The sequence below is a fragment of the Corylus avellana genome, chromosome 5, assembly GCF_965113065.1.
Source record: "Corylus avellana chromosome 5, dhCorAvel1.hap1.2, whole genome shotgun sequence".
Taxonomy (NCBI): domain Eukaryota; kingdom Viridiplantae; phylum Streptophyta; class Magnoliopsida; order Fagales; family Betulaceae; genus Corylus; species Corylus avellana.
The window spans coordinates 17,739,008-17,756,635 of NC_142494.1; the positions used below are offsets into that span (position 1 = coordinate 17,739,008).

Sequence of the window (17,628 nt, forward strand, 5' to 3'; positions counted from 1 at the left end):
TCTTGTCATTCACATGGCAAAGCTGTAGTTGTCCGATCCAACTTTTCCAAAATAAGAAAAAAAGAAAGAAACAAGTCATCATATGGTAAAATGAAAAAAAAATATGAACGTTGGGCCCGGTCCCCTAAACTGGACAAAGACGACGTGGCAAAAAAGCCTTGCGAGCGTGTGCGCAAGTCATTGCACATTTTTGCACGCACAAACATAAACAAAAAAAAAATTCGACTTTTTTCCTCTCCCGTTTCGAAACGACTCAACGCACGTTTGCCTTTAGATCCCATCTCTCTCCCCAACCACCGGTTTATCTGAAAGCTGTTGCCGTTGATCCCCACCGGCGGTTTCATCGCTCTCCGGTCTCACGTTTTCACCCGCAGCGATCTGATACGACCAAATTCAAAGGAGCACAGCACACTCTCTCGTCATTCTTTGCTAGTGCGGCTGGCGTCCTTTTTCGCTTCCGCTCTGCTTTGAAATCTCCGAAGTCTTCCATTTCAAGGTTTCATATTTTCGCTTTTCTGTTTTGTTCGTTTACCTATTTCTCTGTTTGTTTGGTTGCTTGCGTTTTCGCCTGATATTGCAATAATGTGATCAGAGAATTTGGTGGGTGATCATGGAATCTATCGGTAGACTGTATTGAAGTAGAATTCGTATAATGTATCTGCATTGTCACCGATTATTTTTCTCTCTTGTTCTTAACGATTATTTGCAAGGATCTGGGAATGATGTTGGTTGATGAGGAAAATTATTCGTTCTCCTCACTGTTTGGCTGTTGAGAAAGCCTTACAGAAAAGGAAAGAAAAAGAAATAACATTTTCTATTTTGTGCTCACCAGTGGGTGCTTTATCGAAGTTTGGGGGAGATTATGAATATTTTGGGTCCCACGTTGTGAAAGCTGCATTTTCCCGTTTACAACAGGAAAGGCTTAAAGCAACCCATAAAACAGAAAACAAAAAGCACCCACTGCTGTTTCACATTTTTCCAACTTTTTCGTCATGTAAGACGATAGTTGTACGAAAAAGCATTTGGGTACAATAATTAATTATCTGTTCGGTTTCTGAGAAAATTATGAAACGGAAAGGAAATTGGACTTCCCAGTTTTTGTTACACAATATATTTGGTTTCTCACACCTACACGAACGTCTCTCTCTCATCGGCCATAATTTACTCGGACCCTTTGAAACCGACGGCACACCAATCTCGGAAATTTGGTTCCCATTTAAGCTCTCATTTGCAGCCGATTAATCTTAGATTCTTTCCCTCCGGTAAGAATCCACTTTCTCTCCCTCAATATTTTTTTTCTTAAAGATTTTTGCCTTCCCAAAAGTTGTCGATGATGCCCGTCATGTCCCAGCGTCTGAGACATTGAGTTACAAAGCGCAAAAAGCTTTCGTCTTTGAAGCCAGGAGGTCCAAGAATTTGGTTTCTGATTCATTTTTGGCTTCTGGGGTTTCCACACTCTGGTAATTAATTAAGGGTTTATTCTTGAGTTCCTGGGATTTTAGATTCTTTTTCCCATGCTTTGTATAGTTTTTCGTTTTTGGGATTTACTTTAAATGGTGGGTTCTTTGATCGAATTTGATTGAAGGACCTTGTTGGGCTTGGAAATATTGATGGTTTGTTATAAGTTTCAGTAAAAATTTAAAAATTTAAGGCAATAAGAAACAGGTCCGTGAGTTTCTTGTGGGCTTTCTCAAGTTTTTCGAACAATGTCTATTGCTGGTGTTGCTCTGAGTTCGATTTGCAAGGATCCAATGGATTATCGAAACCGGAAAGGATGAATGTTTGAAAATATGAGTGTTGTCAATAATATAATAAAAAAATAATGAAAAATGAAATTTAAAGAAAGTAGAAAAAAGAATAGAAAATATGTTGTAGTGTGTATTGAAAAAGTAGTAATTAAAGTAGAGAATTGTACTTTTTGGTTAGTTATTTTAACTAACCTTGCTGGAGATGCTCTTAGTGCATGTGTGGTGTATTTGGAATTTGTATGCCAATTGTTTTTTTGTTATTTTTAACATGTTTCTGACTTATATAACACGGCACAATTGCTTTTTGTCTGCTTATTGGGAAAAGTTGTATTTTGCTTGTTTGTAAAAGCTGCAGCAGTCAAACTCTCGGGGTCTAGTGTTAAAGAAATAAAGGTTATGGGAAAAAATAAAATTTATGAAGAAAGGTGTCACCAAAAGCTGTAGGGAGCCGATTCATGGAGTTTGGAGAGCATGAGATAGGCATCGAGGTTCGAGAAGTCTATGCAAATGGCGTTTGGATGAAAACAACAGAAGTTGAAGCAAAGCTTGATGAGGGAAACATTCAAGAAGCCGAATCTTCATTACGAGAAGGCTTATCGCTCAATTTTGAGGTTAGGATGTTCAAGTTTATGATGTTCTTATCAAGTGAACATTCATGCATTTTCATTTTTATGTTGATAATAACAAGCAATTAGATAGAGTTTGTGTTTTTTTTTTTTTTTTTTAATAAGTAATTCAATTTTATTAAAAAGCGCAAATGGGCACAACCCAAGTACACATAGAATATACAAGAGTGACACTCACTTAGGGATAAGAAGAACAAAAATTCTAGAATATTAGAAACGCGAGAACTATTGATAGCAACCGTCCACCCATAAAGGGTCTTGAACAATATGTTTTTCAACTCTACTACCATTTCACAATGTTCGAAGTTTCGGGAATTGTGTTCTCTCGAGGTACACCACAACACACAAAGGGAAGCCATGCTCCAAACTTCTAAATTATGGTGATTGCCAAATTGGCCTTTCTAACTAACCAATAACTTCAACACTTGTCGGGGCATTACCCCACTCTATCGCAAAACACAAAAAACCAATACCCACAAGTCTCTAGCTACTTCGCAATGGAACAGAAGATGATTGAGGGTTTTTCCACCCTTCTTGCACATGCAACACTGTTTCATCAGTATGACATGTATTTCTCAGATTATTCAAGGTCAAGATCATCCCTAACACTGCTGTCTAAACAAAGAAAGCCACTCTAGAAGGTGCCTTGCTTCTCCAAATGCTTTTCCAAAGGGAACGAATGCCCAGTGGGAGGGCTAAGTGTTTGATAAAAGATCTGACCTCCAATGATCGCCTTTTGGAGGGGGTCCAATAGATCCTATCATTGCCCCTTTGACTCAGAGTACAAGAGTTTGAAGAATGAAGTGTCCAACTCCATCTCCCTATCATGTCTGCATTTGATGAATGTAATTTTTCACCAATAGGTGTTATTCGAAAGCAGCATATGCCTACCACCGAAGCTTCTTTAAAGCATGCAATAATAATCAACACCAAAAAAGATTCCTTTAGGGTTTGATCTCCACACCATATGTCATGTTAAGATTGAATTTTAGAACTGTCTCCTACCTCAAGTCTCAGAAATCTAGAGAAATTCCCCCACCCCTCCTAATGTTTTTCCACACCTCCACCTCATAGGACCCGTTAGGGGTGGCAAAATGGGTACCTGACACGACCCGATTACGACCTGCAGGTACCCGTTACACGATTAGCCTATATCCAAACACGATCTGTTTAGCTAAACGGGTAATCGGGTTTGACACGATTATGACACGAAAATAGCCGGGTAACCCGACACGACCCGTTTTACCAGTTTAAAATAACCGGGTCTAATCGGGTAGACACGACCCGATTACCCTAAACTATAAATTTTTTTTTTAAAAATTACAAAAAAAATTTAAAATTCAAAATTGTAATAAATTAATAATAATACTAATACATCAATATAGGCAATGCAAAAAATTGAGTTCCAAGAGATTAAAGTCTTTAATAAAGGATAAGAAAAAAAAAAAAAATTGGAAAGTGACCGTAATTGACAAATTGTACTCCAAAAGAAATTACTAAACTCATAATTTCACCTAAACTTAAAAGTTAAAAGTTAAAACAAGTAAGTTCATTTATTAAAATAGTCCACTTATTATTTAGTCCCACATGTAACAAAAGTGTTAAAAAATTAATTTAAATAATGAAAATCACAGTTTCTTGTCAGCTTGATGAATAGAATTACTCCTTTGGAGTTTTCTTGTTGGCTTTCTCTTTTGTTGGTAATTATGTCCTTAACTCCTTTGAAGTTTGATATATATGCATCTGTTTGTGCACAAATGGCCTTAAGAGTACGGAAAATCTTCTCACAATAGTACTTAACTAGTTATTAGATCTGCTTGTGGATTGAGTGCCAATAACAATATTTCCAAAAATTTCTTCAAACAAAAGGTGGAGAAACAATTAAAGAAAAAGAAAAAAAGAGAGATAATTTTGGTAGAAGAGAAATTGAATCAAATAGAATCTGCTTTACCAATTAAATCGGAAACTTCCACTTCCACATGTGTGATTGAAAAAAGAGAAAAGAGAAAAGAGAAAAGAGACTTTTTGTTCAAAATGGTAAAGTAAAAAAACATGGTCTGTGGCAGTGAGACGTGAGTCGTCTGACTCCTCACGCGAGGCAGAAAAAAAAAAAAAACCGGGTCTGGCGGGTCGACCCGCCAACCTGCCAGACCCGCACAGTAATTGTGTTTGGCAGGTCGACCCGCCAGACATGAAAATTTCCGGGTCTTAATCGGGTAGGCTCGATTACGACCCGAACCCGATAAGCCCAAACCCAATACCTGTTTTTTCGTGTCGTGTTCGTGTCGGCCCTAGGACCCGTACAATGTATTGGAGCACCACCCACCCCACATGCGCTTATATTTGGTTTTTCCACACCTCCACCTCATAGGACCAGTACAATGTATTGGAGCACCACCCACTCTAACTGAAGGCATAGGTACTTCGTAGGTAGAGAGGACACCTTACAACCAAGGATACTGGCCAAGCCTCCAACATCTTCCATGGTCTAATTTAGCTAGGTTAATTTTCAATTCCGAAACAACTTCAAAACATAAGAAAAGACAAAGTAAATTACGGAGATGATTAGGATTTGCCTCACAAAAAATCAAAGTGTCATACATCAATAGAAGATGACGAGACAAAAGGACCACATAATTATTCCTAGATCCCACTGAAATTCTTGACAAAAGCTCTCTATCCACAGTGGTAGATAACATTCTACTCAACGCCTTAATGACAACAACAAACAATGGAGGGGATGAAGGATCCCCTGTCTTGCGCCATGGGAGTTGTTGAAGAAGCCGAATGGAGTCCCGTTAATTAAGACAGAAAAATGCACCATAGAGATGCAATGAGCTATCCATTTTCGCCATTTCTCCCCAAAACCACATCTCCTCAATAGGTGCAACAAGAATTCCCAATTAGCATAATTGTATGACTTCTTCTCTAAGTGCAGTTTGCAGAGTACATCTGGGACCCTGATCTAATTCTACTATTGAAACATTCATTCGCAATAAGGATTGAGTCTAAAATATGCCTCCCCCTAATAAAACAATTCTAAGGCCTGAAAATTACCTTCTCCAACAATGCTTTCAGATTGTTAGCTAGGACTTGAGAGATGATTTTATAGAGGCTGCTGACAAGACTGATAGGATGAAAATCCTTAATATCCACCACCTTGGCTTTCTTGGGAATAAGAGCAATAAAAGAGGCATTGAGGCTTCTTTCAAATTTACCTTGATCATGGAGCTCATTAAAGACGTTCATGACATCTTCGTTTAGAACCTACCAACAAGACCGGAAGAAAGCCAAAGAAAAACCATTTGAGCTAGGGGCCTTATTGTCGTTCAGATCTCCTCAAACACTCTTTCCAACCATGTAGCCTCTTCCGCACCAACAGAGTTAAAAGTAAGATCATCCAGTTTAGGCTGCCAATTGTTTTGAATAAAGAAGAGTGTGAAACTGCAGTGTATGCTTGCTTCTTTCTATATAATCTGAAGAGACAGAGCTGTTAACCACTAAGGAATCCATAATGTTGTTACTTCTATTCGAATTTGCCACAGGTGGAAAAAATTTGTAGTCTTGTCTCCCTCCCTCAGCCAAAGCCCAAAGGGCCCTCAATTTTTTTTTCTCCAGCTCACTTTTTCCAAAAGAGTAATCCTTTCCAAGTCATTAGTAATCTCAACCTTCTTTCCTTTTCCTCATCTGATAGGGGTATGTCTACCGCAAAAGCATTAAGTCAGTGTTCCTATGGGTTTGATGGCTATCTTCTGCATTATAGATAGTATATTTTATTTCAGAGACAATTTGCGAAAGAGGAGAATTGTGGTAGTAGAATGGTATTGTATGTGTAAGAAGAATGGGGAGTCCGTAGATCATCTGTTGATTCATTGTGAAGTGGCTACTCGGTTATGGAACTATGTTTTTACTTTGTTCGGTATTGAGTGGGTCATGCCGCAATGGTTCATTGATTTGATGTCTTGCTGGAATCAGGTGGGGGGTAGGGTTATCTCTAAAGTCATTTGGAGAATGGTTCCTTTGTGCATCATGTGGTGTATTTGGCGGGAGAGGAATGCACGAACGTTTGAGGATAAGGAGTGTTCGGTGGATGGGATGAGGAAGAACATGATCTCTATGCTACACTTGTGGGCGTTGGCTCATCATCGTAGTGTGGTCCCGACTATAGATGAGTTTTTGAATATGTGCTCATTGTATATTCCGTAGGAGTTTCTATTGTATATATTTTTTGCATTAGGGTTGCGCCCTTATGCACTTTTTCAATAATATTCTCATTACTTATAAAAATAAAATAAAAAAATGGTATATTTTATTTCTAAATTTATCAGGTGTAAAAAAGAATATGGTCTCATTCTAGTTCTTTGTTAACGTTGTTGTCAAGTGCATACTTTTTTATCAGCATCATTTACAAAGAACTTGGAAACATTATTGAGTAATCTGAACTTTATGTAATTTTTTTTTTTTTTCTCTTTTAACTGGGGTTGAGGGTGAGAAGGGGGATGGCTTAATTTAAGTTCTTCTTGTACATTTGAAATCCCACTTCATATTTATATTATTTATTAGCTATTTAGTGAGACAGAGTACCTGGATATAAAATAAAGCATGTCGATGCTTTGTAAGACCATGAAGCACCATTCTGATAAATGGTTAATTCTGTCTATTTAAACGTCAGAGGTATAAGAGCACGTAAGAGTGATGCTTTATGTTTAACTGTCATAATTTACAGGAAGCAAGATCCCTTCTTGGTAAGTTGGAGTATCAAAGAGGTAATATAGAAGGTGCTCTTCGTGTCTTTGAGGGCATCGATCTCCAAGCTGCTATACAGCGATTGCAACCTCCCATTGCTGAAAAAGTGCCTTCCAGGAGGGGTCGCTCTTACTCTGAGCCACTGCATGCGGTCTCACAGCATGCTGCTAGCCTGGTGCTTGAAGCCATATACTTAAAAGCCAAGTCTCTCCAAAAGCTGGGGAGATTAAGTGGTAAGAGATACTTTTAAGTTTTCTTCCCATTTTTATTTCCTTTTCGCTTTTTTACCTTTTCAGATTTGAATAAGAGCATGCATTGAACCTTGTATACTGGGGGTTTGCAGAAGCTGCTCGAGAATGTAAAAGTGTGCTTGATGCTGTGGAGAGGCTATTCTATCAGGGCATACCTGATGTTCAAGTCGACAATAAATTGCAAGAGACAGTCAGCCAAGCTGTAGAGCTCCTTCCAGAGCTTTGGAAGCAGGCTGGTCACTATCATGATGCGATTTCGGCTTATAGATGTGCGCTTCTTAGTCAATGGAACCTTGATAATGATTGCTGCACAAGAATTCAGAAACGTTTTGCGGTGCTTTTGCTGTATGGTGGAGTGGAGGCTGGGCCACCCAGTTTAGCTGTCCAGATTGATGGTTCATATATACCTAAAAATAATCTAGAAGAGGCAATTTTACTTTTGATGATTCTTATGAGGAAATTTATCCTTGGTAAGACCCAGTGGGATCCATCTGTAATGGAGCACCTAACATTTGCACTATCTTTATGCCGCCAAACGCCTGTTTTAGCTAAGCAACTTGAAGAGATCATGCCTGGGGTATATCATCGAGTTGACCGTTGGAATTCTTTAGCTCTTTGCTACAGTGGAGCTGGACAAGACGATGCTGCGTTGAATCTATTGAGGAAATCTTTACATAAACATGAACGACCAAATGACCTCATCGCACTGTTATTGGCCGCCAAGATATGCAGTGAGGATTCCCATCTTGCTGCTGAGGGAGTGGTATATGCACAGAGGACAATTAATAATGCTCAGGGGATTGATGAGCACATAAAGAGTGTGGGTCTTCGTATGTTGGGCCTTTGTTTGGGAATGCAAGCTAAAGTTTCTTCCTCTGACTTTGAGAGGTCTCATCTTCAGTCCGAGGCATTGAAGTCATTAGGTGGGGCTATTGCTTTGGACCGCAATAATACGGACTTGATTTTTGAGTTGGGTATTCAGTATGCAGAGCACCGAAATTTGAATACTGCTTTACGCTATGCAAAGAAGTTCATTGATGTAACAGGTGGATCCATATTAAAAGGTTGGAGATTGCTTGCTCTGGTTTTGTCTGCTCAACAGCGATTCTCAGAGGCTGAGGTGGTCACTGATGCTGCTATAGATGAGACTTCCAAATGGGAGCAAGGACCACTTCTCAGGCTGAAAGCAAAGCTAAAGCTCTCCCAGTCACTACACATGGATGCTATTGAAACTTATCGTCACCTCCTTGCATTGGTTCAAGCCCAGAGGAAATCTTTTGGGCCTCTTAGAATGTTTCCTCAGGTAAGATAATACATCTACTCTACATGCTGTACTTGAATTAAAAAAGTGTTTGTTATATTTTCAATCATAATTTCAGGCAGATGCGAGAGTCCATCTAATCTATTGGTATAAGTGGGGCAGAAGTGGTATTATTCTGTGATCTTGTAATGTCTCTGAGGGATGTTTAGCCATCACTTATTAAATCTTTGACTTGGAGGGACATTATGTAAGTTCAAACTTTGAAATTTAATCAGATGCAATGGATTATAAGGAACTAATCGTAGAATCATTCCTTTCCTTGGTTTAGGATATTTAAATCTTGCTATCCTTATAAAGGGGAGGTAACTTCACGTTATAAAAATTATAAATGGTGCATGGGAAAGCTACTATGCATGAAAACAATAAATAGATCAATAAATTAGTAAGTAAAGAGTGGAGGACAAAGCTATATGTTAGAATAATATGATTTGTATATATTCTAGAAGTGGTGTCATGTGTCCATGTTCGAGAAACATGATGAGGTGTTCCTAGTGAGCTGTCCTATCCAGAATATTGTACCAAGACTTCTATTTATAGAAGTGAATGTCTAATAGAGGGCAATGATAATGAAGCCCATTTTCACATAATCTGCGTAACACTATACAATATATTAAAATGATCCACTACTTTCTAATTTATTATGTACTTCCAAGTTTTCTATCTTCTAGAAATATTACTTTGTTGCAATTCATATGTCCTTAAACTTATTTGGTTTTCGTTTGGTTCTTTATGAAAAGATAATGTTTGACAGTGCAAAAAGAATTTTGGACTTCCAGATTGACGAATTATTGTTTCATAATTCATCTTTTGACTTTTTCTTATATGATAGGCTGAGGACGATAAAGTCAACGAATTTGAAATTTGGCATGGACTGGCAAATTTGTACTCTAGTCTTTCCCATTGGAAGGATGCAGAGATATGTTTAGGGAAGGCCAGAGAGCTAAAACAGTACTCTTCTGAAGCACTGCACACAGAAGGTAAGAACTGATACTTTAGTTACTAACAAATAAATTTCTGAGACTTCTGTTAAAACTCCTTGAAAATTGACAATATATGCCAATTGCCCAAAGATATCTATTACATGTTTCTGGTCATCTACCAAGGAGAAATGCTGAAACTGATTGACTTATTTTTGTTTAGAAATATGTATGCCCAAAGAGTTTTCAAATACTAATGTTTTCATATAGAGGACCAATAATAGTGAGAAACAGCCTGAAACTGACTGACTGACTTATTATCATTTAGAACATTTTGTCCTTCCTTTACTGGACTGAAGAATTGCTACAGATTACTCCTTTTTGCAATAGTAGCCTTTATTCTTCCAAGTTCACACCAAGTTTGGTACATGGAATTACTAATTATGCAATGCCAACTCACAAAGTTATGCATGGCCACACAGTGGGAAGGATTTATGGAAAAATTGCAAGAACTTTTAGAGTTGATCTCTGATACAACTGGGAGGAGAAATATCAATGTATTGTTGTGTTTTTTAAAATTACAATGTACCAATAAAAGAGACATTGTAGGCTGAATTTTAGGAGATTCAACTTTGAACATGAAGGGATTGTAACCCCAAGGGGTTGGCCCATGTGGTTGAGGCCTTAGTCTTGGGGTTTGCTTCCTTCAAGGTCCAAGGTTTAATACCTCATGGGTGCAAACAATTTTTAGGGGCCGCACCCCTTGGTGAAAAGCTAGCGATTTAACCAGTTCCGTATAAGGAAACTTTCGAGGGTGCAGTGCACGGGACCGGGATTTACTCTGCAGGTGTAGGTCCAAAGGACCCTGCCTTGGAGAGGTTCCCCGATATCAAAAAAAAAAAAAAAAAAAATGAAGGGATTGTAGGTTGAATTTTAGAAAGGTTACTGTAAATTCCCCTTTCCTGTAAGAAGATATAAGAATTCTATAATTTGAAAGCAAACTAAATGTCTCATTGAAACTTTCATTTTTATTTTATTTTATTGTTTTATGACGAGGAACCCCTCCAAGGTAGGGTTACTTCGTGTACCAACTTTAATCAGGTAAACCTTGGACCCATGTAAAGTGTCCCCTTCTCATGGATTGGGTAATATTCCAGCTTCACCGACAGGCTGGTGCCAAGGAATTGTTTGCATCGAAGGAGATTCGAACTTTAGACTTGATGGAATGCCACCAAGACCAAAACCCCTTACCACTTGAGTCAACCTCTTGGGATTAAAATGTCTTATTAAAACTTAAAAGGGGAAACTATATTTACCCCCCTCAACCTACTACCCTTGTTGCAATGTCCCCGCTAAAGAAGTTGAGGAAAATCTTGGTTATCAGTGAGTTGAAAAAAACTACTTTATTGGAGGAGATAAGTTGGAGACAAAAGTCGAGGGGTTTTTTTTTTCTTTTTTTTTTTTGGTGGCTAAAAGAGGGTGATAAATGCACAAAATTTTTTCATAAGGTGGCCAACTCAAACGAGAAGAACAATTGAATCGTGGTCAGTAAACGACTCAGTTTCTTTTGACCACCAGTTTGCAAAGCATCCCTGGAACACCGTATTTCATCTTACTATCCAGACATTCATTCGTATAAGCACAAAATCAAGGATTTGTCTACCTTTAACAAAGGAATTATGGGGCTTCGAAATAATCTTCTCCACAACCCTTCTTATCTTATTGGCAAGGACTTTGGCATAATCTTATAAACTACTCCACTCACAAGACTAACAGGCCTAAAGTCCTTAAGATCGATAACCTCAGATTTCTTCGGGATGAGAGCAATGAATGTGGCATTGTGGCATTAAGGCTTCTTTTAAACTTGCCACTAGCATGGAAGTCATGGAACACCCCCATAATGTCTGCCTAAATCACCTCTGAGCAAAGATTGGAAGAAAGCCTTAGAAAAACCATCAAGACCCTGGAGCCTTATCACCGTTCATACCTTCACCACCTCTAGGATCTCACTCAATAGATGCTCTAACCAAGAGGCCTCCTCAACAACTATAGGTTCAAAAGCAAGACCATCCAACTTGGGCCGCCTGCTGAACGGCTTTGAAAAAGGGCTCCCATAGAACTGAACCATATGTTCCCTGATAACAGGTTGGTTCGAAGAAACTAAGCTGTTTACTAACTGCGATTCAATGGAGTTGTACCTCCTATTCAAATTGGCTACTTGACAAAGGAACTTTGTACATTTATCACCCTATTTTGGCCAAAGAACTTTTAACTTTTGTCTCCAACTAATCTCCTCCAACAAGGTAGCTTTATCCAACTCACTGATAGCCAAGCTTTTCCTCAACTTCTCTTTGGCAACTAATGCTCTCACTTCCTCCATTCTATCAAGGGTGCACAACTCTTCCAAAAGAGCTTTTTTATGGATCTCCATATTACCAAACACCTACTCATTTCAAATTTTTAAATCAGCTTTCGAGGCCTTATGCTTTTGAGCCAAGATGAAGCTAGGAGAGTGACGACCACAACTGCCTCACCCTATCCACAAAACCTTTAACCTTTAACCACATATTTTCAAATTTAAAAGATCTTTTACCCCTCTAAATTCCTCCACAGTTAAGAAGAATGGGGAAATGATCTGACCATAGCCTATGTAGCCTCTTTAAGAATAGATTGAAATACTTAGCTTCCCATTCCGGAGAAACAAGAAATGTATCAATTCTTGACCAAGATGGGGGAATCCCAATTATTAGACCATGTAACCCCTTATAAGGAGAAGATCCATGAGGCTCTGCTAAAAAATGAACTTAGTGAACTCCAACATAGCAGGAGAATACCGTGCTTCCCTCAATCTATCATATCACTAAGAAAAAAGGTGATGTTGAATCTATCTATCAATCTTCCCTAGTGATTAGTTTTCCTGATTTCCTTTTTATGTTCTCTTCTTATTTTTCTTTTTTTTAGTCGCTCTCTTGTATACTCCCTGTGTACTAGGGTTGCGCCCCTCTGCGCTTTGATAATGCATATTTACTTATCAAAAAAAAAAAAAAAAGTGATGTTAAAATCACCTCTAAGGCACCATAGCATATCCCACCAACTAATCAGACCACAACTCCTCCCATAAAGATCGCCCAACGCTTGCTGAATTAGGTCCATAAACCCCAGCAAAAGGCCAAATAGAGCCATTTTCTACGTCTCTGAAAGAGAAGACAACATCAAAATCCCCCACATACTCTTCAATCTTCTCCTCAACCCTCCTATCCCACATAAGCAAGATACCACCGGAGACCCCTCTCAAAGCTGAATAACACCAATCCACATGCTGACATCGCCACAAGCTTTGCACAATACTGATAGAAATGAGTTCCAGTTTAGTTTCCTGCAAACAAACGATGTCCGCCTTCCATTGCCTAAGGAGGTTTCCGACTCTCAATCGCTTGTCCCCCTCATTCAACCCTCTCACATTCCAAGAAAGAATCTTGGGTAATAAAAATCCACTTGCAGCCAGCCCTCCCCTTATCCCTACTATGACAAGTACTGCCACTGGTCACATCATAATTAATGGAATTGGATTACCTCCTTGGTTCTCTATTACCTTTCTTTCCCAAGGTCAAGCTTGAACCCTATCCCTCCTCATGATTGCTCGCTTCAATGGCCGCTAAGAGGGCCAAGAGTTCCTCTTCAAAACCATCGCATGAAAGTCCCCACTGAAAGGTGTATCTCCTCTACAATCTATAAAACCCAGGCTGATGGCAAAGTCCCAGTTTTTCTCTTATTCCTTACTGCTGGACAGAAATTCGACAGTGTAGTCTCCACCTCCGAGAACAAGTCCACCTCCAGACAGGGCCAGGTTACAATTGCATCACCTACCCACACCTTTAACCTTACTAGTCCCAGCACAACGCCCCTTCACCACATCTTTGGAAATAGAGAAGACTGGTAGAGGGACCCACCCTTCTCTCCCCTTCGGGATAATGATGAGACCTTTCTGGCCTCCCACCACATACTCCGCCAGCTCCAGGAACCTGCCTGAACTATTAGCCTCTCTCTGGGCAATAAAAGCTGTATTCCCCTCCCTACATGTATCAATAAACTCCAAGACCTCCGGCTTATTCACCAGCGACTCCAATGAGTTTTTAAGCCAGACAACACTCCACTTTCCCAACGCCACAACATGGGCTAAGCCTTTTCTTCTCTCAACCAATCGGAGGAACGAACCCCCTTCATCCATCAAGAGCTCAAAGGCTTTAGCATAAAACCAACTCACATACCCCATTGTCCACAATGTCCACCGAATACAGCAATCACTTAACCCCAGAGATGAAGGGCAATATTAGCACAGAAGAAAACAGTGTTGGCTTGCGCCTACACACGCCGATGGGGGGAGGGGGTGGGGGAGGAAAAAAGTAGAGAGAAACCAACCCTCATTATCACAAATCTGGAACATGTCAAGAACCTTCCACATATATATGAGAATAATTTGCAATATGACAGAATATTCTGGAAAGAGAGGTGGTGGGGCAGCTGGTCAGGGACACCTCATCAAGGCTATCTTCTAGAAGTGTACAACATGGCATAGCATTTTCTCTCTACAATCACAAATGCTTTCAATGGTCTTAAGGTAATCAATAGCAAATTGGTTACCTTTTCGGATTGTCTGCAGTTCTCAGAATAAGTCCTAAGTTCTCTTTCTTGGGACGCATCAGCTAGATTTTCTTCAACACAATTCCGGTTCTGTCTTGCTGTGGTTGAGTGCTATAAATCCATGCAATTCTGGTGTAAGAGTTCCTGAGATCAGTCTTTCTAAAGGCTAATCATTTTTTCCTCTAAGCTGCGCAGGCTGGGTTCCATTCCTGTCACCAACTATATTGAACTTTTGGGGCTCTTCTACTTCTGTAGAAATGTGATCAAGAAGATTTACATTCTCAAACAATGGAAGAATTCGATCCTTCCATGCTAAATAAGTCTTCATGATAAGCTTAGTAGTCGTAATTGAAGTGATTTGAGCTATCATGGCAGTTGTTAATGATGCCAATGACGAGAGAATCATGATTTCACACTCTTGATAAGCTCTGATACCATATAGGAAAGTTAGATATTTCTCCTCATGTTGTAGAATTGATCTATTTCACAACATGAGGAGAAAATATCTATGTATTATTGCATTTATTGTAATATCAATAATAGTCTTACAATATTGTACTGAAAATTTGAAAATTTTGTAGATACTGTCACTAAATATCTATTTAACCAGCAAAATTGATAAATATGTATAATAACAAGAGTCACAATGGTCTGTCTTTTTTATTTTTTTTTTTATTTTTATTTTTTTATGATTTGTCAAGCATCTAAAATAACTAGTGAATTACAACACTATTGTACGCGCACTTTATGCATTGGTCTTTCCAGCTTTAATACTTTTTGCTGGTTGGTTCCAATACCACAAAGATGCTTTGTCGAGATTTTTTTTTTTTCTTTTTTTGCGTTAAATCCACACAAAAGAAAGGAGTCCTCAAACTATCGTTAATAATAATATCATTAATGTTGTTGTTGTTGTTATTGTTACTGCTATTATCACTTATAGTTAAAAAAGTATTGTTAATATTGTTGTTGTTATTGTTATTGCTATTATCACTTTTGAGTAGAAACCATTAGTTGTAAAGCTTGTTACTACGGGCTTAAATGAGAAGAATCTCTTGCCAGACCTAATATGGCTTAGAAACCCTATATTCTTTGTAAAAATTGTCATTTTTCCTGGTAATTTCTACCAGGTTCACTGCGTGAAGGTCGTGGACAGATCCGAGAAGCTCTTGCTGCTTATATTGATGCCCTTCTACTGGAACCTTATTATGTTCCTTGCAAGATCTTGATTGGTGGTGTGTTGTCAAAGAGAGGCTTGAAGGTATTGCCTGTGGCAAGAAGCTTACTGTCAGATGCATTAAGGATAGATCCTACCAACCGAATGGCATGGTATTACTTGGGGATTGTTCACAGGAATGATGGACGAATAGCTGATGCTGCAGACTGCTTTCAGGCTGCTTCCATGCTTGAAGAATCCGATCCCATTGAAAGCTTCAGCTCTATTCATTGACAGCCTCCAATCTATCATAGGGTTATTTTATTTATTTTTTGTTTTTTATTAGGTGAAATTTTTAATATTTATTTGTTCCTTTTTTTTTTTTCCCCCTTCAATTTTCTGCAACAAAATTTACTCCCATGCTTGGGAATTGTTTTCTTGTTAAATATTTGTGTCTGACTCCTCCATGGTCAAGGCACAAGGTAAAGCTTAGGTTGATGAAGAGGACTTATAAACATGTCTTGGTTAATTTGCAATTGTTGCCCAGCTGTGTAAATCTGTGTTGTCTAACTTAGCAGCTGTTGAAAGAAATTTATAAACTCATTTTCTTTGTGATGTATCGATTTTTATTGTATATTGCTCTCTCTCTCTCTCTCTCTCTCTCTCTCTCTCATGTACCGATTTTATATTTTTTATTCTTTATTTGTTCTAGGAGAAAATTGAGGACAAAATCTCTGTGGAGCTCTACCACAGATATCACCCAATACATTCGAATATAAATCAAGAGTAATACTATTTAATCAATTGTCACATCAGACAGTCGTATAATAACACTCATAAATCAATAGGAAATTTGGAATGCTAAACATAATGGATCAAACCATAAAATCAGTTGTATGATCTTTCCCTTTATAAATGTATTTTATGTGTGTGTGTATATATATATATTTTTTTGCCATGACGGAGAACCCCTTAAGGTAAAGGTTACTTTGTGTATCAACCCATAAAGGATAAACCTTATAACTGTGTAACACACTCCTACCACACGGTATGGATCGGTTAAATTTGGCTTTCACTAGAGATGTGTGCCAACCCCCTGGGATTATTTTATGTGTATATATTAGCTTATAGATACATCAAAATAAAATTTTGATAATAAAATAACTCCTATCAATATCATTTAAAATGGAGGGATCCTATGCCTTTTACAATAAGGTTGCCAATAAGCCAATTCCTTTGTTCCTTTAATTATTACGAGTTTGTAATTAATCCCTAAAATGATTTCAATCATTCAAATAGAAAACTCAATCCATCACTGCAAAAAGTAATTCCCATTCAACATAAAATAAATCTCTTTATCCTCAACAGCCCCCCCAAATCATCCACCTCTGGTGGCGCGTGAGCACTGTTTTGGTGTTTAGTTTTTAGCTTCTTGGTTAGTGTCATGGCTGGTTCGAGAAGGTGGTTTGTGGAGTCCAAAGTTTTTGATGTGCAGATTAAGGGAGGGGCCTTAGGGGTGACGATTCTTGAAAGAAGCAACAGGAAACAAAAATTCATTTTCTTGCAGAAGGACGAGTTAGTGTGGTTGGTGCGCATAGTGGGGGATTTGGTGGCAGTGGAAACTTCTGAGGTCTTTTGTGATCAATCCAGAGCAGGGTACCCATGGATAATTGCACAGAAATGCTCCAATAGACATGGGCGTTTTCTGACAGTAGGAGAATTTGATGGAAGGCAAAGATGTGGTTCGATTATTATTCCAAAAGGACGTTATGGACAAGGTTGGGAGCGCTTTATCATGGAGGTGCGCCTGGCAAAGTCATCTCTTTGTGAGGTCAGAGAGGCCAAGGAGGGGAATAAAGATAAGGAGGGGGCGGGAAGGAGGAGTTATGTGGAGGTTTTGGGGTTGTCATTGCAACCAGCAGAGGATTTTTTTTACTCTTTTTCTGAGCTGATAGCCAGGGTGCCAAGGTGGCTGAAAGAGGCCTCTGCAGAGATGGACAAGCAAGAACAAGTTTCTGCCAAGCAAGTGGTGGGTTCGCAAAAGATCAACGCCCCGGTGTGGACTGTCGGTGGTAGTGTGGAGGGTCCGAAGAAGATTCATTCTTTTGTTGTGGCGGGAACAAGCAACCCAAAGGAAGGGGAGCTTTCGAGGGATTTCAGTAGGGCTCTGGCGAGTTGTTTACCACCTCCGGTGAGCAGCTTGTATCCCACAGCGAGGATGCCAG

At 38.9% G+C, this 17,628-nt stretch overlaps 1 protein-coding gene across 4 annotated transcripts; it reads left to right on the forward strand.

The window, feature by feature from the left end:
* The first annotated feature begins 286 nt into the window (after window positions 1-286).
* On the forward strand, window positions 287-15,849 carry NPG1 (tetratricopeptide repeat (TPR)-containing protein). Of its 4 annotated transcripts, XM_059594202.2 has the most exons (7): window positions 974-1,262; window positions 1,352-1,460; window positions 2,098-2,359; window positions 7,101-7,353; window positions 7,464-8,674; window positions 9,522-9,669; window positions 15,378-15,849. In XM_059594202.2, exons 3-7 carry the CDS (start codon window positions 2,204-2,206, stop codon window positions 15,695-15,697), a joined length of 2,088 nt encoding a protein of 695 aa, XP_059450185.2. In that variant the 5' UTR covers window positions 974-1,262; window positions 1,352-1,460; window positions 2,098-2,203; the 3' UTR covers window positions 15,698-15,849. The 4 variants fall into 4 exon arrangements, with proteins under 4 accessions (XP_059450183.2, XP_059450187.2, XP_059450185.2 ...); XM_059594200.2 differs by lacking the exons at window positions 974-1,262; window positions 1,352-1,460 and adding an exon at window positions 287-496; XM_059594204.2 differs by lacking the exons at window positions 974-1,262; window positions 1,352-1,460 and adding an exon at window positions 287-496 and having other exon boundaries at window positions 2,104-2,359.
* The last annotated feature ends 1,779 nt before the right edge of the window (window positions 15,850-17,628 follow it).